This window comes from Pelodiscus sinensis, chromosome 1 (genome assembly GCF_052426305.1).
Source record: "Pelodiscus sinensis isolate ZL-2025 chromosome 1, ASM5242630v1, whole genome shotgun sequence".
Taxonomy (NCBI): domain Eukaryota; kingdom Metazoa; phylum Chordata; order Testudines; family Trionychidae; genus Pelodiscus; species Pelodiscus sinensis.
The window spans coordinates 233,775,751-233,797,624 of NC_143052.1; the positions used below are offsets into that span (position 1 = coordinate 233,775,751).

Consider the following 21,874-nt stretch of genomic DNA (forward strand, 5'->3'; position numbering starts at 1 on the left):
CAAGAAGGCTAATGGCATATTAGGATGCATTAAGAGGAGCATTGCCAGCAGATCCAGAGATGTCATTATCCCCCTTTATTCGGCTTTGGTGAGGCCACATCTGGAGTACTGTGTCCAGTTCTGGGCCCCCCACTACAAAAAGGATGCGGACGCATTGGAGAGGGTCCAGCGGAGGGCAACCAAAATGATTAGGGGTCTGGAGCATATGACCTATGAGGAGAGGCTGAGGGACTTGGGTCTGTTTAGTCTGCAGAAGCGAAGAGTGAGGGGGGACTTGATAGCAGCCTTCAACTTCCTGAAGGGAGGTTCCAAAGAGGATGGAGAGAGGCTGTTCTCAGTAGTGACAGATGGCAGAACAAGGAGCAATGGTCTCAAGTTGTGGTGGGAGAGGTCCAGATTGGATATTAGGAAAAACTATTTTACTAGGAGGGTAGTGAAGCATTGGAATGGGTTACCTAGGGAAGTAGTGGAGTCTCCATCCCTAGAGGTGTTTAAGTCTCGGCTTGACAAAGCCCTGGCCGGGTTGATTTAGATGGGATTGGTCCTGCCTAGAGCGGAGGGCTGTACTTGACGACCTTCTGAGGTCTCTTCCAGTTCTGATTCTATGATAAGGGGATGGTTGGATGAAATAACATGATCTTGGTAACTAATTGACCATTCATTTCCAGTTGGAAATGGGTCAATGGAGGGATGATAGGAGTTGCTATAGGGAACTTTCTGGGTGTCTGGCTGGTGAGTCTTGCCCACATGCTCAGGGTTTAGCTGATCGCCATATTTGGGGTCAGGAAGGAATTTTCCTCCAGGGTAGATTGGCAGAGGCCCTGGAGGTTTTTCGCCTTCCTCTGTAGCATTGGGCACAGATCACAGCTGAAGGACTCTCTGCATGTTGGGGCCTTCAAAGTATTGGAAGGCTTCAATATCTGAGACATAGGTGAGAGGATTATTCTAAGAGGGGTGGGCGAGATTCTGTGGCCTGCACTGTGCAGGGGGTCAGACTAGATGATCATAATGGTCCCTTCTGACCTTAAAGTCTATGAGTCTATGAGTCTATGAGGTTAGAAAGTTATTTTACTGTCCCCATCTCCCACACAATGAAGCTGAAGGTTTCACCTCAGTGCCCAGGAAGCTGGACTATAAGTAAACATCAACTATCATCAAGCTGACACTTATTGATAGCAAACAGCAGCTGCAGCTTATGGATGCAGTTGCTGATAGCATGAGAACATAAGAATGGCAGTACTGGGTCAGACCAAAGGTCCATCTAGCCCAGTATTCTGTCTGCCAGCAGTGGCCAGCACCAGGTGCCCCAAAGAGGGTGGACCGAAGACAATGATCAAGCAATTTGTCTCCTGCCATCCCTCTCCAACCTCTGACAGACGGAGGCCAAGGGCACCATTTTATCCCCTGGCTAATAGCCTTTTATGGACCTAATCTCCATGAAATTATCTAGCTTCTCTTTAAACTCTATTATAGTCCTAGACTTCACAGCCTCCTCTGGCAAGGAGTGCCAAAGGTTGACTACACGCTGTGGGAAGAAGAACTTCCTTTTATTAGTTTTAAACTTGCTACCCATTAATTTCATTTGGTTTCCTCTAGTTCTTCTACTTAGAGAACTAATAAATAACTTTTCTTTGTCCACCCTCTCCACACCACTCATGATTTTATAGACCTCTATCATATCCCCCCTCAGTCTCTTCTTTTCTAAACTGAAAAGTCCCAGTCGCCTTAACCTCTCCTCATATGCGACCCGTTCCAAACCCCTAATAATTTTTTTGCCCTTTTCTGAACCCTTTTCAAGGCCAAAATATCTTTTTTGAGGTGAGGAGACCACATCTGTACACAGTATTCAAGATGTGGGCGTACCATAGTTTTATACAGGGGCAATAAGATATTCTGTGTCTTATTTTCTATCCCTTTCCTAATAATTCCTAGCATCCTATTTGCCTTTTTGACCGCCGCTGCACACAGCGTGGAAGTTTTCAGAGAACTATCCATGATAACTCCAAGATCTCTTTCCTGATTTGTCGTAGCCAAATTAGCCCCCATCATACTGTACGTATAGTTGGGTTTTTTTTTCCCCCGATGTGTATTACTTTACACTTATCCACATTAAATTTCATTTGCCATTTTGTTGCCCTATCACTCAGTTTGGTGAGATCTTCTTGGAGTCCCTCACAGTCAGCTTCTGTCTTGACTATCCTAAGCAGTTTTGTATCATCTGCAAACTTTACTACCTCACTACTTACCCCTTTCTCCAGATCATTTATGAATAAGTTGAAAAGGATTGGTCCCAGGACTGACCCTTGGGGGACACCACTAGTTACCCCTCTCCAATCTGAAAATTTACCATTTATTCCTACCCTTTGTTTCCTGTCTTTTAACCAGTTCTCAATCCAAGAAAGGACCTTCCCTCTTATCCCATGGCCATGTAATTTACACAAGAGCCTTTGGTGAGGGACCTTGTCAAAGGCTTTCTGAAAATCCAAGTATACTATATCTACTGGATCCCCCTTGTCCTCATGTTTGTTAACCCCTTCAAAGAACTCTAATAGATTAGTAAGACAGGATTTCCCTTTAAAGAAACCATGTTGACTTTTGTCCAACAAATTATGTTCTTCTATATGCTTCACAATTTTATTCTTCACTATTGTTTCGACTAATTTGCCCGGTACTGAAGTTAGACTTACCGGTCTGTAATTGCCAGGATCGCCTCCAGAGCCCTTTTTAAATATTGGTGTCACGTTGGCTACCTTCCAGTCATTAGGTACGGAAGCCGATTTAAAGGATAGGTTACAAACTACAGATAATAGCTCAGCAATTTCCCATTTGAGTTCTTTTAGAACCCTTGGATGAATGCCATCCGGTCCCGGAGATTTGTCCTTTACACTTGATTTGACAGTGTTTATTGTTCCTTTCTATTTATCTCACTAGGATTGGACTTCCACTTCTTAAAAGATACCTTTTTGTCCCTCACTGCTTCTTTTACATGGTGGTTAAGCCACGGTGACTCTTTTTTTAGGTCTCTTGCTATGTTTTTTAATTTGGGGTATACATTTAAGTTGGGCCTCTATTATGGTGTCTTTAAAAAGTTTCCATGCAGCTTTCAGGGAATCGGCTCTAGTCACTGTGCCTTTTAATTTCTGTTTAACTAACCTCCTCATTTTTGTGTAATTCCCCTTTTTGAAATTAAATGCCAGGGTGCTGGACTGCTGAAGTGTTCTTCCCACCACAGGAATGTTGAATGTTGTTATATATTATGGTCACTATTCCCAAGCGGTCCTGTAACCGTTATTTCCTGGACCTGATCCTGCACTCCACTCAGGACTAAATCGAGAATTGCCTCTCCCCTTGTGGGTTCCTGCACCAGCTGCTCCAAGAAGCAGTCATTTAAGCCATTGAGAACTGGTTAGGTCAGTGAGTTCACTGAAGTGGCAGAAGCAGCTGGGTTAGGGAGTGGCTCTTTTTGTACCTTACACACCAGGGAGCACCCTACTTGCTCACTGTGCTCAGAGGTGCATTTTGGCTTGCACAAGGTAGCAGGGCCCTGCCCTTGCAAAGCTATGAAATCACACCTGTTGACAACACTGCAGGAAGTCTGACCCATAAACATCCAGGTGTGTCATTTACTTTAAAAAGGGCAAAATAAAAGGCATCCAAAGAGACATACTTAAATTTTGTATGAAGCATTGCCTTACTTATTTCCTCTCCAATTATTATTTTGTTTGATTTAAACATTTCAGATGTTCATGTTTCAAAAACTGCAGGAAAACTAACCAGTTCCTTCTCCATGTCCAATTTAAAGTGCAAAAGTAAACTAACAGTACATGTAGGGAAAAAAAATTATGTTTTGACTATTGCCGATTTATATTAAAGTTGTGCTTTTAACAAAAACAGACAAAGATTTAAGATGAGCTATAGCACCAGCTTCTCTATAAAATAAAAGACAATTAGTCCCAACCCTGCAAGAAGTCATATGCAGACGGACTTCTTTGCCTGCTGGTAGTCTAATTCTCCACACATTGACCATGCAAAAATCCCCACTGAAGTAACTGATGATGTGTGTGGACAACAATGTTCACTGATTTTTAAGAGGATACAATTCAGAGTATAGAAGTACAGCATATTTCTTATCTCCCCTCTTATGTGGCCATGCTCAACAGTGCTGCCTTGATAACTAGTGCAATTTACTCACCACATCCATTGAAAATGCTAAATCAGGGGTTTAAATTCCATTTGTCAATCAATGTATACCATATGGATGGCAGTGACTATAGGTCAGAGGTGTTCAACTAACAAATAAGAACGTAAGAGCTGCCCTACTGGGTCAGACCAAAGGTCTATCTAGACCAGTTATCCTGTCTTTTAACAGTAGCCAATGCCAGATACCCCAGAGTGAGTGAACACAACAGGTAATCATCACGTGATTTTACCAGCTAAGTACATCATTCTTACTCATCCTGGCTAATAACCAGGGCTCGACAAATAATACAATGTACTCACCCGTGGCGAGTAGATTGTAACCCAGAAGAGCCGTGTTTGGACGACCTGCGCATGCAGGGTTCGGCAAGCCCTGCTAATAACCATTGATGGACCTACACTCAATGAATGTATCTAGCTTTTTTTGGAACCCTGTTAAAGTCTTGGTCTTCACAACATCCTCTGGCAAAGAGTTCCACAGATTGACTGTGCTGCGTGAAGAAAAACTTCCTTTTGTTTTAAACCTACTAGCTATTAATTTCATTTGGTGACTCCTACTTCTTATATTTTGGGAACAAGTAAATAACTTTTCCTTATTCACTTTTTCCACACCAGTCATGATTGTATAAACCTTTATCTTATCCCCCATTTGTGTTCTCTTTTCTAAACTGAAAAGTCCAAGTCTTTTTAATCTCTCTTCATATGGGACCTGCTCCAAATTCCTAATCATTGTTGTTGCCATTCTCTGAACCTTTTCCAATGCCAATATATTTTTTGAGATGATGCAATCCCATTTGTACGCAGTATTCAAGATGTGGCTGTATGATGGTTTTATATAGAGGCAACAAGATATTCTCTGTCTTATTCTCTATCCCTTTTTTAATTATTCCTAACATTGTTTGCTTTTTTGACTGCCACTGCTCACAGAGTGGATGTTTTCAGAGAACTCTCCACAATGACTCCAAGATCTCTCTCTTAAGTGTCCAACAAGTGTCCAACTTGTTCAGCTAAAGGCCAAACATATTACAGCAGAACCCCATTTATACAATCTACGTGGGACCAGGGCCAGATCCAGTAATAAAAAATGCAGATAATCAGAAGAATGAGCAGGGCTTTGGCTGTCAGCTTTAGGAGACGGCTGGGCTCTGGCTGTCAGTCCCACCACCTGATTCAGTTCATATGGACAGGCAGATAATTGAGGTTCAGATAACAGGGGTTGTACTGTATTTTGAAAAGTTCTGAGGACCACAATTGGCATTTTTAAGACAAGCTCTCTGCTTCATTCCATTTCCTGTGTATAGTTTAGGGAATATAATTGGAACGGGTGCTACCCCCAACTCACCTGTTCTGGATTCCCCTTAACAGTTGACAGCTAGGTCCTGTGAGTAGGGAACATGTTGAGATGAAGAATGGCTGGAACATACTACTACAATAAAACCTCACAAATACAAACACCAGCACTATGGACACTATGTGAAACTAGAAGCTACCAATCAGCCAGCTACTGAGAGGAAAAAAGCAACTACTGTACTACTGTGCCTATATTGCATCTTAAAGATAGGCATATCTGGGCTGCTTGCCCCCACTTCAACCTTACCCCCACTTGTGGAACAGCCACTAACAGCAAGACACTGGAGCCAGCAGAGCAGGAGCAGCACTGTCTACACAGCTTTTACCTGTCTCTCCACTGCAGCCTCCCACCATCAGAAGGGAGACACTGTTTCCCACACATATCCATCCCTGACTGCAAGGGGACAAGCTTGCAAACTCATGCTGCTGCTGATCCTAGCCTGGAACATGATCTGCTGGATCTGGAGCCAGAACAGTGCTTTGTTCAGAATTATAAACATGCATGGTCTGTAGAGTACTGTTGTTAGCTACTGGCTCATCCTAGAGCAGCCCCCAGGCTGAAGCAGAGAATCAGAGAGCCATAGGGTAACACGGAAAGTAGGAGGCTTTGTCTACTATTACTATCTCCCTGCATTGACTTGGCTGATTCAAACACAAACAAAATCAAGAAGGTAGCTCAGAGAGCCTATTTTCCATTAATAATCAAAACAAATGTTTTTAACATTTGCCTGTAGCCACAGGTTAAAGTCTTGAGGGCCACAGATGGGGCACCACTGATCTTAACTAAAGAACAATATATATTTAAAAATGCGTAAACCATCATTCAAATTAAACAATCTTTCATGTCTACCATAAAAAAAACGAAAGAGCCTGTTCAGGAGGGGTTATCTGCTCATAAAACACCTGAGTGCATAGCCAGAAGGTCAAATATGCTCTGTCAGATCAAGATGGGAAATGAGTTTCAAAATAGGGAGCCCTCCACAAAGTATGCACTGCCACCAACATCCTCATGTATACATTTAGGAATTTCAGCTTTAGGGTTCCGGATGATCTCAACTGCCAGGTTTTGAGAGAAAGAGGAACTTCATCTGATACCCAGGACCAACAGCTTTTTACAGATTATCTCCTAGTACTGCACAACATGACTCTAAAGAGAGGATCATAGATGTTCTGTATTCCATGCCTGAAGCACACACACTTCCTATTTATCCTCACTGTGCCCACCATGCCAAGGACCAAATTATCTCCTCTGACCTAGACCTCTATATTTACAATTTGCAATAGTATTAGTCAACCCTCTTGATCACCTTGGAATGGTCACTGAAGGAGTGCAGCTGGATATGAGAGTAAAAACTGTCAAAGCAGGTTGCAACACACATTAACTGAATAATATTTGCCTAACCCTTAGCCCCCAAAAAAGGCTTGAGGGAAAAACAGTTTCCCTGCCCCAAGAGAATAACCCTTTCATAAGACTTAAAACCCCAGGTATAAATTTAAAAGACATTAAACAATGGAGTAAAAAACATTTTACAAGAACACAATTTAAAATTAGGATCTATGAAATAAGTAACCATCTTCAGCCTGTAAGCAAGTGGGGAGAAGTAACTAACTTTCAATGCTACCAAAAAGGCCAACTTCCCAGTTTCAGCATTCAGTTTGCCTTATTTATTTACAGTTTATTTCCCAATTCTTATTAAAGCTCTATTAAAAAGGAGATCAACAGTAAATTATAAAACATTTGAATTTGGGGCTGGCTGTAGTCTTCCTAAATCGTTTGAAATTTGTTTGATTAATCTCAACCCCTCTCCCCCCATATTTATTAAAATACTGGGTTAGAAAAATGTCTTAAATACGTCACCTGCTAATGCTAGTCACTCATAATGGTGTTCCTGTCTCTAAGCAGTAGTTTCTTCTCCCTTCATATCCATGAGAAATGTTATTTTAAGTTCTAAAAATAAAATACAGCGCAGTGCAAGAAACAACTTTTCATATATCTAATATTTTTCTGAAAAATCCACATACAGCAAGAAATATCAGGTACGTGGTGTCATGAACAAAATCAGAAGATTCATGATAGGGCAGAATTAGAAGATTTTCAGGAACTTCAGAATTTTTTGACATTGTTCTGATGTTTGCATGAAAACCATGCCCAGCACCAGCTAAAACAAAAACTCTTTGAGAGACATGAAGAATATGGAAATACAGGGAGGGAAAGGGAAAATATAAAAGTTTTACAAATTGTGATTATATATTAAAATATAAACAAGGTTACAGTATCAATCTGAAGTGTCTAGTTACTCAAGCTTCAATTGTGGAGAATAATGTAAGGCAAGCCTCATGTTATTATATATAATGATAATAGGTATACTTATATTGTCTGTCCACACCTTTCAGGTTCCAGACACATGCAGGAGTATATTTGCTATAGCTGCACTATCTGGGCTGCAATTATATCATAAATAAAATATTTGTTATAATTCTTTTAAACTTAATTTTCACACCCCAAATTTTAAAATACTGGAGACTTTAGAAGCTTTTCAATATCTACTGAAGCTGAATTTTTAGAAATAGACATTTTCAATGCTCAGAAGGAAACCAACCAGTGAAACCACTGAATGGTTTTACTTCTCAGATTACTTGGCAGTCTGACTGGTCCCCCCTCCCCACCCCAAAAATGTATTTTAGAAGCCTAGATTTTTGCTCATCCAACCAGAGTTTACATAGACCTAAAAATGAAGAGTCAGAAGACAACTAAGAAAGAAACATCTTACTTCTTACTTTCATTAGCTGAACAATGGGAGTGTCTATTATCCATTTGTATGTTGGTGTGGGCACAGAGCTAAACTGAGTAACAGGAGACCCTACCCTGAAGAGTTTACAATTTAAGAGTTAGGGTATGTCTATACTAGCCCCCTAGTTCAAACTAGGGAGGCTAATGTAGGCATTCGAAGTTGCAAATCAAGCCCGGAATTTAAATATCCCGCACTTGATTTGCATCTTCCTGGCCGGTCGCCATTTTTTGAAATGTACAAGTCCGGACTAACTGCCCGCGTCTACACATGGCAGGGACCCGGTAGTTCGAAATAAAGCCCTAGTTCGAACTACCAGGTCCCTGCTGCGTGTAGACATGGGCAGTTAGTCCGGACTTGTAAATTTCAGAAATGGTGACCGGCCGGGAAGATGCAAATCAAGCGCGGGATATTTAAATCCTGGGCTTAATTTGCAACTTCGAATGCCTACATTAGCCTCCCTAGTTCGAACTAGGGGGCTAGTGTAGACATACCCTTAGAAAGTTGGGTCCCAATCCTGCAAATACTTAACACATAATTAATTTAGTTTCATGCTTGCAATTATGAAGGTGCATAGCTGTTTGCAGGACTGGGGCCATAGACCAAACACCATAGGAAAACTAGATGTGGTAGTACCCTAAACATTTATTTAAAATTCATAATATATTTGGATTTTCAAAAGCACCTGATTCTCCTTCTGTTGAAGTCTACAGGAGTTAGGCCAATAATGAATGCTTTAGAAATCTGCATCCTAAACTAATTCTTAGTAATAATGTCATTATTTAATATCAGAAATAGTGGAGACAACTGTACTGATTTTAAAAACAAAATTCCCCTCTGGACCTATTCAACTTTTTACACTTTTTTAAAAGAATAAGATTATAAAATACCTGGTTAATTCATCATCATCATCACCACCATTACTTTCAGGTTCTGCACCTCCAAACTCTAGCTAGTGAAGGAACTAGCTAAAGACAGCAAAGCAAAGATATGCAACATTTGTTGAATATTCGACACACTAGTCTAGTCCTCCCCCCAACCCCACTGCCTCTATCAGAAAGAGGCAGCGGGGGGGAGGGAGGAGGGAAGGAGAGAGAGAGAAGAGGAGGCATGCTGAGGAAGCTGGCTTAAAAGCCAGTTCTCCCAAGCTTCAGCTCTGTGGGTGGGGGCAGGGGTGCAACAATATACCAAAGTCTCTACTGGGACTCTGGTACATTTCAAAGCAGAAGCACCACATGGAGCCTGGGGCCAGCAGAGGACTAAGTTTCAATCCTTGAAATGTGCAAGAGCCCCCATTTATACTTTGGTCTTCCAGTTGAATTACATTAAAACTTTTGCAGTTATACAATCTTGTGAATTAAATAGTATAAAAACAACATGTGGAAATCCTGGGAGTTTAAATAAAACAATTTTACCATGAAAAAGCAGTCACAATTTAAATGAATGTAGATGACAATTTGAAAATTATACACCCATACATGCATTTTAGAATACAGAAAATATTTTAGAGTACAGAAAAGAGTAAGAATGCAGGAATAAAACACATTAAAAAGTATAAAGGTATAAAGTTTGAGATATAACATTAATATGCAATGCATAATTAAGAACAAATATTTTAAGTTGTGGTTCAGCGTGTAAAGTTTTTTTTTTTTTTTTGAGTAGTAAGAGGGAGATCCAGCATAACCTCAAAGGAACCCCTAGAGGCTGTTGCAGACACATTATAAGAACGTCAACCAGTATCTTCTTAGCTGCGGGTCAGAGAGAAAAACATGGTATTTATTTACTTACTCCTCACATGCAAGTCTTCATCTGTATTCGTGAGTTAATATGAGGCAGATGAACTATAATTCTCTTAAAAGCTGGGACTGTTTTTCCAAAAGATCAGAGACATGTTAATTTTTAAGAGTAATCTCAACTTTAATTTAGTTCTTCAGAAGTGAAATTCTACAGTGTATTAGAAAACTTACAGCAAACATCATATTACATAAGGAATGTTATGGGGGGGAGGGTGAAGAGATGGTGTCATACTTCTTGGGAACTAGACAGGTACCAACTTCACTCTAATCAATTGTTACACCATACTAGTAAGCAAAATAAGCCACTCTTCCCCAGAGGCTAACATCTACATTTCACTGTGTATGCCAGCTCTGCTAACCTGGGAAACAAGGGAATTATCTTAGGTTTCGTGAATGGTGCTGCTGAACATTAGTCAAGCAGCCTACCAATTTCAATCATTTTATAATATTTCATTCTGACTATGTCTTATGATTTTAGATAAATACAACTATAAACCCCAAAATAAAAAGAAATCTCAATTTCAAAACAAGCTGACTCAGCTAAAGATTGCTAAGGCTTATTTTAGATTTTGCACAGCTTATTTAAAACGGATTAGGGTATTCATAGCTCTCCGAACTGCCCACCAAATGTTGGATTTCTTTTGAGTATTTTAGATGCATGTCAGCCTCAATCTATCAGAGTTCTTGAAAGCAGGTATTTTCCATGAAATACTTCATGACTGGGAAGATGCAGCAAATGTACTCTTCTTATTTTAGTCTCTGTATTTAGCATAAGGCACCCATAATTGCCCATGCTTCGCTCTCTTCATAAAGGCTTCAGTATCCCTTCCTTCCTCTGAATCTTGCTCTGGTATCCAACTAAAGATTGAAGAATAATTAAGTCAACATATTGCAAAAAATAAAATACTACTATTAGAACTGCTTTGCAGCACCTGCATTTCTATTTCTGGCACTTCAGTGACTTTCTTTACTGTATCTGTTTTTGAAGAGAATAAAAGGTTAGTCCATAAAAAAGACACAAGACAAGTGTGATAGCACATGGTAATGCTGTCTTCAGAAATCTTACTCAATTAATACTAAAGACAAAAGGTTTGCTGTGGCAAATGGCAGTGTCAATGGCTCATTGTCCGCAGGAGTGCTCTCCTGTGAACACAAATACTGGTAATAAGAGTTGGAAGTATTTTGTCCGCAAAAGTGCCAACTAACAGTGTTTATAATTTCAGACTTTGAGTAACATGGCCATGTCACTAAAAGCTGTGTAGCGTAGACATAGCAATCCCCAGTGAGACTGGGACAATATAAAAAGGAACCTACAGAGTAAAATATGGGTAAAAAAAATGCAAACCAATATAGGGATATTAAAATGTGTTTATTTTTGTAAACATATAACTGATTAAATTTACAGTGGTTACACATTTACACACAGGGGAGGGGGAAGAAGGAGGCAGGAGCTGGTGCTCATGGGGAGCCAGCTTTTAAACACCTGCTTCCACCTACCTGCCCCCCTGCTGCTGTATCTGCAGGAGGCAGTAGTGCAGAGGTGGGTGCGTGTGGCTCCATGGGAGCAGACATGCGCAGGGAGCCAGTTTAAAAGCTGGATTTCTGTGCGTACTGGCTCTTACCTGCCCTCTCCACCCCCGGTGCCTCTATATCAGATGCAGCAGGCGGTTCCACAGGACCTGGTATGCACGGGAAGCCGGTTTAAAAGCTGGCTCCCCACATGCACCACTCCCTCCCCCGCTTCTGATACAAAGGCAGTCGGGGGCGAAGGATGTGGGGGAAGATATAAACATTAGGATTAACTAATGAGTCCTGGCGCATCAGTTAATTGTGTACTTGTTCGCCTCCCTAATCTCATTAACTAGAATTCACTGCTACTGCAGTAGAAAAAGTTAGATAAACCTAAAAGATGGACCATACTACACCAATAACCATATCGTTGCCATGTTTAGGAAGAGAAACTCAGATAGGACCAATTTCATATCTCAGTTGAACATTGACGTAGCTGAAATCAGTCTGGCTCATCAATGTATTACTATTGTTAAAATAGGCATTAGAATTATAAATAAATTCTAAACACTAAACACGTTTATAATAGGCATCTCACTGTGGTACTTCAGCACTAGCTTCCCAAAGGAGAATCTGATAATCATAAACCTGATTTACATCTCCTTAAAGTAACAATCATTTAGTTTTAACGGGACAGCTATATTAATCTGTTTCAGCAAAAACAACAAGGAGGTTGATGGCATTTTAAGGACTAACAAATGTATTAGGGTATACGCTTTCATGAGATATGGGACATAAGCGACTAGTCGACTATCTGATAAGCATAAGCTTATTGGCTAGTTGACGAGTGACGCGACTAGTCGCTTCCCCCCTTGCTGCCTCTATCAGAGGCACAAGGGGGGGAGGGGGGAAAGCAGGAACCAGTCCTACGGGGGAGCTGACTTAAAAGCCAGTTCCCACAGCACCGTCTCCGCAGGGGACAGGGAAAGTAGAGACACAGCAGGAAATGGTGCAAGCAGGGACTGAAACAATCTCTGCTCGTACCAGTTCTGCTCTGATTCTGCTTTTAAAATGTACAAGAGCCTTGCAGGAAGCGTAGGGCCATCTTTTGAAATATACAAGAGCCCCAGCGGCCTCCTCTACATTAAGGTTCAGGCACTACAGAAAGTGTGGGGCCAGTCCTCCGCTGGCCCTGCACTCCCTGCGGGGCTTCCACTTTTCAAGTGTAGCAAGAGCTGGGCAGGGCTCTTGCTACAGTTCAAAAGCAGAGGTAGCCTTGTAGGTTCAATTCATTCATTTATCTAAATTTAATATCCCTACATGAGATATTAATTATTACCTAAGTACATTACATTAAAACTACAAAACTTCAAGTGGAAAGCAGAAGTCTATTACCATAGTAAAATTATTCTTTAATGAGTTTCCAATTACAATTATGACAGAGAAGGAGCTATTCTACTTAGTAATGCCAATTTGAATAATTTTGATGGTGTCTTCTTGCATGTCAGATTTTTTTTAGAAAAGAAAAAAGTAAAAAAAGGCTAGAAAAACAATCAAACCACTTACCATTGACCTTTTGCACTCAAAAAATGAAACCTGCAAATTTCTGCAGTGTCCTTCCTTCAAGCATTGTCTGGGGCTTTTTCCTTCCTGTCACATGAAATATAACAACATAAGAATCCAGTGTATTTTTCAGTGGAAAGGATACTACAGACAAAATACCTTTAAAAAGTTCTATGCACACAGCTGAAACTCTGTCCAAGATCTTTTAACTTGGGTTGTTTGCTATAGTAAGATCCACGTAAATGGTGATGAGAGTTGTAAAAGTCCAGATGATAATTTTCTCTTCTCCCTCCTCCCAAGACACATGCTTCTACCAGTAAAATGAATAATAGTCTAACTGGATACACATCTTTTGGGGGAATTTAGATTTATTCAAGGTGTACTTAATATAAAACTAAAAGCAAGTTATCACCACCAAAAGACCAAAAAACCCAGAACAGTGTTAATTGTGCTGGTGAAAGGTGTCAATTAGACAGTCTTGGGCTGTGTCCAGACTCAGGGTTTTTTTTCGAAAAAAAGAGCCTTTTTTCGAAAAAACTTCACCTGCATCTAGACTGCAGCCGCGTTCTTTTGAAATTAAATAAAAAGAACGCGGCTTTTCTTTCGACGGCGGTAAACCTAATTTCACGAGGAAGAACGCCTTTTTTCGAAAGTGCTCTTTAGAAAAAAGGCGTTCTTGAATGCAAACAGGGGTTTTTCGAAAGAGAGCATCCAGACTGCGTGGGTGCTCTTTCGAAAAAGCGGCTTGCTTTTTCGAAAGTTCCGCTTGCAGTCTAGACGCTCTTTTTCGAAAGAGGCTTGCAGTCTAGACATAACCTTGGAGACAAAAGTTTTCTGCTTATCTACACAATACATAACAACAGGCAACAGCAGACCATGCTTCCATATAATATCCTGCTAATATGCTTGAATCCTAACTGATAGGACCATATTTAGGGGATGAAAGTTTTTTCAGTCTCCATTAAGGATGTTAAATAGCGATTAATTTGCTAGTCTAGTACTAGATGGAATTTCCATTGACTACTCGACTAGTCAATAAGCACTTCTGCGTTCCATCTCTGAAATACAGGCAGTCCCCGGGTTACGTACAAGATAGGGACTGTAGGTTTGTTCTTAAGTTGAATCTGTATGTAAGTCGGAACTGGCGTCCAGATTCAGCCGCTGCTGAAACTGACCGCCAGTTCTGACTTACATACAGATTCAACTTAAGAACCCCAAGTCAGCTGCTGCTGAAACTGATCAGCAGCTGATTCCAGGAAGCCCTGGGCAGAGCAACTCTGCCTGGGGCTTCCTGTAGTCAGCGCTGGTCAGTTTCAGCAACGGCTGACTTGGGGACGCCTGGGGCAGAGCAGCTGGGGTGCTGCTGGGCTGCTCCAGTAGCACCGCTCCTCGGCGCTACTGGACCAACCCAGCAGCACCCCAGCTGCTCTGCCCCAGGAGTCCTGATTCAGCCACTGCTGAAACTGACCAGCAGCGGCTGAATCAGGACACCTGGGGCAGAGCACTTGGGGTGCTGCCGGGTTGGTCCAGTAGTGCCCAGAGCGGCGCTGCGGGACCAACCGGCATCGCCCCAGCTGCTCTGCCCCAGGGTCCACAACAAAAGCCTGGTCTGCTGGGGGGGCACACTAGCTGCGCCCCCCCCAGCAGACCAGGGACACCGGGAGCAAAGCGGCAGCGGGGGGTGCCTCGCCTCTGAGGCTTTGCTGTGGCCGGACCGCTTTGCTCCCGGTGCCCCTGGTTTGCTGTAGACGGTCCTCAGCAGACCAGGGGCACCGGGAGCAAACCCGCAGCCGCGGCGGGGTCTCCACGCTTCTGAGGCTTTGCAAGAGCAAAGCCTCAGAAGCGGGTGACCCCGCCGCGGCTGTGGGTTTGCTCGCGGTGTCCCTGGTCTGCTGGAGACGGTCCCCAGCAGACCAGAGGCACCGCGAGCAAACCCGCAGTAGCGGCGGGTTCCCGCGCTTCTGAGGCTCTGGCAAAGCCTCAGAAGCGCAGGACCCCCCCGCTGCTGCAGGTTTGCTCACGGTGTCCCTGGTCTGCTGGAGACGGTCCCCAGCAGACCAGGGGCACCGGGAGCAGCTTTTCTCGCCCCGGAGCTCGAGGTGGCTGATCGCTGCCTGTGAGCTCCGGGGCGAGAAAGCCCCGTTCGTAAGTGCGGATCCGACATAAGTCGGATCCGCGTAAGTCAGAGACTGCCTGTATACAAGAGCCCCAGTGGGGGGGGTTCATGTGCACTTCACAGTTGGGACACCGCGTGGAGCTTAGGGTCAGCGGGGGACTCAGAGTCCCGTGCTAGCCCCAGACTCCATGCTGTGCTTCTTCTCTGAAATGCACAAGAGCCCCCACTGGGGACTCTTGTACATTTCTAAGCTGGCAGCCATGTGAAGCCTGGAGTCAGCTGGGGAGTTCTCAGCTGACTCCAGGCTGCATGCAGTGCTGCCTCTTAAGTACCCTCCTCTTTCCCCTCCCGCCCCACTGCCTCCCACCTTGCTGCCACTATCTGATATCGGGAGGAGCGTGCAAGTTTCTTGCTCCCTGCCCCCGCCCTGCAAGCGCCACACACCCCTTGCAGGGTGGAAGCAGGGAGTGAGAGACTTTGCATGCTCCTCCTGACCCCAGACCCTGATGGCCTGGGTTGGACGCAGCTAGCGAAGTCTCCTCCTGCCCTGCAAGAGGGCAGGTGCCTGGAGGAACTGCTAGCTTTTCAGTACATCTGGCAGTTCTCGCTAGGCAGGGAAGGATGGGGGGCAAAGACTTCAAGTGCTCCCCTACCTCAGGCCAATCAGGGTCAGTGGGAGGGACAGCATGGAAATGTCTTGACCCCACCCCTTCTGGGGTGGCCTGAGATCTTTTCAAAAATTAGTGAAGTGCCCCCCCCCATCTAAAATTATTGCCCACCCTTGCCTTATCAGAAAGTCAACTAGTTGCTTATATCTCTGCACTAACCCACAGAAAAGTCAGCCAGGGGCTACAAACAAGTCAGAAATAAAAACAACCCCCAAAAAGCACATAACCGTCTGTGACGGGCTTGCCAAAGCCCACACCGAGGTCGGGAACCACCAGGATGACCAGCTGGCTGAGAAGCGGCCGCCGGCAAGGCAGCGGGACGGCAGATTTTAGGACCGCACTTCCATCAGGTGGCCATGGCCTGCAGGGACAGCTGCTTGGTGCATGACCGGCGTGCGCCGGATTGGAGGATGTGAGAGGGGTGAAGCGATGCCCCGTGACGTCCGATGGTGGGCCGTTTAAACCAGGCCCAAGAGAGCGTGGGGGGGGGGGGAGCGGACCCTCACCGTAGCGGTCAAGGAGCCTCCCTGACGCCCTGGCCAGAGGGGCTTCCAAGGAGCCTGGGAGGCAGCAATCCCACCCGGCCGGAACCAGAAGCCAAAACGATGGTAGGACCCGGGGGACTTCCCCACGAACAGGGTCAGGCAGGCAGATGAGGAAGCAACTCAGGGCAGAGCGCTTTTGGTGCCCGTGGGCTGGCAAGCTTCGGGTTGGATCCCCGTCAGCCGGGTTGGGGCGAGGAAACCGCACCCTTAGGGCCCCGGGTTGGGACCTGGTGGTGAGGGAGGGCCCGGGTCCCCCTAAACTCCCACCTCCCTCAGCGTTAGTAGCGGTGTAGGACCCGCTCAGGACTTCCGAAGAGGGGCTAAGGACCCCGGAGACCCTGCGGTCTCATAAGCTGGACAGGAAGAGGGCTCGCTGGGCCCTGTCCTCGGCCTAGGTCCCGGGAGCTCACGCCCATAGGGATGCCCCAGAGAAAAACAGAGACAGGTGGAGGGGGCTCGCTGGGCTCCGCCCAGGCCAGGGCGGTGCTCGCGCCCCAGGACCTGTAACACCCTCACAGACCTGGCCCTCAAAACCCCTCATCTCCAACTGAGAAAGAAAAAAAAAAAAGACACTCCTCTTAAACCCCAGCCCCAGAAGGAAGGGGGTGGGGAGAGGCACTGATGTTCAGGGCTGGAGTGGAGAGCTGCCAAGAAGCAGGTGGGAGGTTCTGGGTGGGAAGGTGTGAAATTTGGTTGGGACACAGGATGCAGAAGTGGGCTGGAAGTGGGGGTTGTGGGCAAGAGGCAGAGTGCAGGTGTGGTGACTGGGTGGGAAGCAGGATGCAGTAGCAGGCTGCGGGTGAAAGTGTGTGGTCTGGCCAGAAGGGAGGGTGCAGGATTTGGATGGCAGATAGAGTACAGGAGTGGGGTGGGAGTGTAGGGCCTGGACAAGAGGAAGGATGCAGCAGTGGGGTAGAGGTGTGGAGGGTCTGGGTGGTATGGGATAGAGGATGGTGGTGTTTACTTGGTCCAACCACAGAGAGAACCCCCTGATCAGCAAAGCCTGTGGCTTGCCACTTTTCCACACCCCTTTCAGGAGTCTGATTTGTCTTGTGTACCCCCAAATTTTACCTCAACAACTTGCTTATGAAATCAGGCATAAAAATGTAAACGCGCCACAGGCTGATCTTAGTGGGAACCTGCTTCCCATCTCATTTGCAGCGCATCGTTACACGCAGGCTGGAGCGAAGAGAAATGCCACACTTGCGCTGCAGCCAGGGCACAACAGGCAAGTCGCTGTCAAGCCTATTCCTCACTCTGGCACTATGAATGCAGGAGTTGGGGCCTTAAAGAGTGCTCCAACCCCTGCCTCTACAGGCACTGGTTACAAAAACTTCCCCCCCAAATCCTAATACCCAGATTTTGGGGAACCTGCTGCCACCATCAAATTTTGATCCCCAAAATTCACACACACACACACACACACAAAATAGGGGTGGACACTTGAAACCAATCCCAGGAGTACCCCAAGCTCTTCCCCCCAAAAGAGCTTGAAAAAGAAAATAGAAAAACAAGCTGCAGTCTCTGGTAGCTGACCCCTTAGCTCTGCGGTGGTGAATGCTTTGGAAGGGACCTCACCAGGAAGAAATTGGAAGGGAACACCATCTACTGGAAGGCATGGGATTCATAGTCCTAGGAATGGGGGTTCCACGACCATCACTCCCAAAAGAAGATGACAGGTGGTGGTGGTCAGGGACTCCCTTCTAAGAGGGACTGAGCTATCCATCTGCCATCCGGACCTGGAATCTCAAGAGGTGTGCTGCTTACCAAGAGCTGGAATTCAGGATGTGACTGAAAAGCTTACAAAACTGATCAAACCTTTGGATCGCTACCCCTTCCTGCTTCTCCATGTGGGAACTAACGATACAACCAAGAATGACCTTGAGCGGGTTACTGCAGGTTATGTAGCACTGGGAAGAAGGATCAAAGAATTCGGCGTGCAAGTGGTGTTCTCGTCCATCCTCCCTGTTGAACGGAAAGGACTGGGCAGGGATCGTCGAATTGAGGAAGTAAATGTGTGGTTGCACAGGTGGTGTCAGAGAGAGGGCTTTGGTTTCTTCGACCATGGGACTCTGTTCCAGGCACAAGGATTGTTAGGAAGATATGGGATCCACCTAACCAAGAGAGGAAGGAGCATCTTTGCTGGCAGGCTTGCAAACTTAGTGAGGAGGGCTTTAAACCAGGTTCGTTGGGGGACGGTGACCAAAACCCTGAGAGGAGTGGGAAAGTCGGATACTGGTAAGAAATGCAAAGAGGAACAAGCAACAAAGGAGGACCCGATTCGAATGGAGAAGGTAGGGTGATCAACTGGTTCTCTCAGGTGTTTGTACACCAATGCGAGAAGCCTGCGTAACAAACAGGAAGAATTGGAGGTCCTGGCCCAGTCCAAGAAATATGATTTAACTAGGATAACAGACTTGGTGGGATGACTCGCATGACTGGAGCACTGTCATGGAATGGTATAAACTGTTCAGGAAGAACAGACAAGGGGGAAAGAGGGAGGAGTTGCACTGTATGTAAGAGAGCACTATGATTGCTCAGAACTCCAGTATATAGAGGGAGAAAAGCCTGTTGAGAGTCCATGGGTTAAGTTTAGAGGTACAAACAACAGCCATGATGTTGTGGTTGGTGTCTGCTACAGGCCACCGAATCAGGTGGATGAGGTAGATAAGGCTTTCTTCAGACAACTGAGAGAAGCTTCCAGATCGCAGGCCCTGGTTCTCATGGGGGCTTTAATCAACCCAACATCTGTTGGGAGACCAATATGGCATTACACAGGCAATCCAGGAAGTTTTTGGAGAATGTTTGGGACAACTTCTTGGTACATGTGCTGAAGGATTCGACCAGGGGCTGTGCGCAGCTTGACCTTCTGCTCACAAACAGGGAGGAACTAATAGGGGAAGCAGAGGTGGGTGACAACCTTGAAAGCAGTGATCATGAGATGATAGATTTCAGGATCATGACCAAAGGAAGAAAAGAGAGTAGTAAAATACACACCTTGAACTTTGGAAAAGCAGATTTTTTACTCCCTCAGAGACCTGATGGGCAGGATTTCCTGGGATGAAGGGGAAAGGAGTCCAGGAGAGCTGGCAAGGGCAAATCATGCCTGACCAATCTGATTAGCTTCTAAGATGAGGTAACTGGCTCTGTAGACATGGGAAAGTCAGGGGATGCGATATACCTTGACTTTAGAGCAAGGCTTTTGATACGGTCTCCCACAATATTCTTGCCAGCAAGTTAAGGGAATGTGGATTGGATAAATGGATGGTAAGATGGATAGAACGCTGGCTATAAGGTCGGACCCAGCAGGTAGTGATCAACGGCTCGATGTCAGGATGGCAGTCAGTTTCTAGCAGAGTGCCCCAAGGTTCGGTTTTAGGACCGGTTTTGTTCAATACCTTTATTAATGACCTGGATGAGGGGATGGACTGCACCCTCAGCAAGTTTGCAGATGACACTAAGATAGGAGGAGAGGTAGATAAACTCGAGGGCAGAGACAGGGTCCAGAGTGACTTAGACAAATTGGAGGATTGGGCCATAAGAAATACGATGAGGTTCAACAAGGACAAGTGTAGAGTCCTGCACTTGGGACGGAAGAATCCCAAGCATTGTTACAGAAAACTGGGATTTACAGTGGATTACCTGGGGATTACAGTGGATGAGAAGCTGGATATGAGTCAACAGAGTGCCCTTGTAGCCGAGAAGGCTAATGGCATATTAGGTTGCATTAAGAGGAGCATTGCCAGCAGATCCAGAGATGTGATTATTCCCCTTTATTCGGCTCTGGTGAGGCCACATCTGGAGTACTGTGTTCAGTTCTGGGCTCCCCCCCCACTACAAAGAGGATGTGGATGCATTGGAGAGGGTCCAGTGGAGGGCAACCAAAATGATTAGGGGGCTGGAGCTAATCCTACAATGTTAGACTGAGAGAATTGGGTCTGATTAGTCTGCAGAAGAGAAGAGTGAGGGGGGATTTGATAGCAGCCTTCAACTTCCTGAAGGGATGTTTCAAAGAGGCTGGAGAAAGGCTGTTCTCAGTAGTGACGGATGGCAGAACAAGGAACAATGGTCTCAAGTTGTGGCGGGAGAGATCCAGGTTGGATATTAGGAAAAACTATTTCACTAGGAGGGTTGTGAAGCACTGGAATGGGTTACCTAGGGAAGTAGTGGAGTCTCCATCCCTAGAAATTTTTTAGTCTCGGCTTGACAAAGCCCTGGCTGGGTTGATTTAGTTGGGATTTGTCCTACCTAGGGCTGGGGGCTAGACTTGATGACCTTCTAAGGTCTCTTCCAGCTCTATGATTCAATGATACACACAGACAGACCTTCCAGGAAACAAGAATCAACCAATACCAGTTAATTAGAATAAAAAAACCCCAATCTTTTATTGTCAAAGCAAAACAACAGTTGCAAGCATGTTAAATGGACTAGATGGAAAGAGCCACCATTTGATATAGATACTCAGGGAAAGCCCCCAGGCTGTAATCCTGAGTTACAAAAGAAAACAATTAACCAGCTCAGACATGATTTCCAAACCCTGGTGGACTTTTCTCCACTTATATGTTAAGAAGTCCCTTCTTGGAGAGAGAGAGAGAGAGAGAGAGAGAGAGAGAGGGGTTTCCCATCTCAATACCTGGGAGAAACTGCTCTGCTCTCAAACAGAGGAGAGAGAGAGAGAGAACACCTCCCCCCCTCCCAGTTTGAAATTCCTACCTGCCTTTACCTCCCCCCCCCCATCTCCCTTCTGTTCTGAAATTTGTCCTTTTCATGTATGTTCATTTTTTAAATTGTATTCTTTGGTATATCTGGTTGTGACAATTTTCTTCCACTATTTGATCTGAGGAAGTGGGTCTGGCCCATGTAAGCTCATCACCTAATCAACCATCTTAAAGTGCTACACAGTCCTGTCTTTTGTTTCAGCTGCACCAGACTAACACGGCTCCATTTCTATCACTCTTCTACCTGCCTTGTTACTGGCCGATTGCCCGAGCAGCAGACACCTTTGCTGGGTACCTGGGTTAACCCCTTAGTCCCCGGGGGCTGGTCAGAACGCCTGGTTGTGACGCTGCCCACGCGCCCCTTTCGAACGAGCCGCGCGAGCTGCTGCTGCTGGTAAAACCAGACGGTAACGCGAGGCGCCCTCCCCCTGCTGCGCACCGCGGGGCGCCGGCCCTGCCCCGGCCGCCCTACCTGGACGAGGCAGGGGGACTCGAGCAGGCACTGGCGCAGGTCCTCCCGCAACCCCGCACAGGCCCGCCCGTCCTCCTCCTTCTCCTCGTAGTACTTGGGCATCCCAGCAACGCGCCCGCGCCTACTTCCTCGCCCGGCGGGCCGCCGCCAT

The 21,874-nt window shown here is 45.3% G+C and overlaps 1 protein-coding gene across 1 annotated transcript; it reads right to left on the reverse strand.

Annotated features, from left to right (window-relative positions):
* Positions 1-10,228: 10,228 nt before the first annotated feature.
* COA5 (cytochrome c oxidase assembly factor 5) lies at positions 10,229-21,859 on the reverse strand. Its single transcript, XM_006137398.5, has 3 exons — positions 21,724-21,859; positions 13,208-13,291; positions 10,229-10,990 (listed from the first exon to the last, which is right to left on the reverse strand). Exons 1-3 carry the CDS (start codon positions 21,823-21,825, stop codon positions 10,949-10,951), a joined length of 228 nt encoding a protein of 75 aa, XP_006137460.1. The 5' UTR covers positions 21,826-21,859; the 3' UTR covers positions 10,229-10,948.
* Between the last annotated feature and the right edge of the window lie 15 nt (positions 21,860-21,874).

What these genes read in the sequence shown, in the direction of transcription:
- COA5 (XM_006137398.5), bottom strand. Translation starts at nt 21,825, where the DNA reads ATGCCCAAGTACTACGAGGAGAAGGAGGAGGACGGGCGGGCCTGTGCG. An exon ending in AGTCCCCCTGCCTCGTCCAG is followed by an intron (nt 13,292 to 21,723) that starts GTAGGGCGGCCG and finishes TTCATGTGACAG; the next exon opens with GAAGGAAAAAGCCCCAGACA. An exon ending in TTGAGTGCAAAAGGTCAATG is followed by an intron (nt 10,991 to 13,207) that starts GTAAGTGGTTTG and finishes TTCAATCTTTAG; the next exon opens with TTGGATACCAGAGCAAGATT.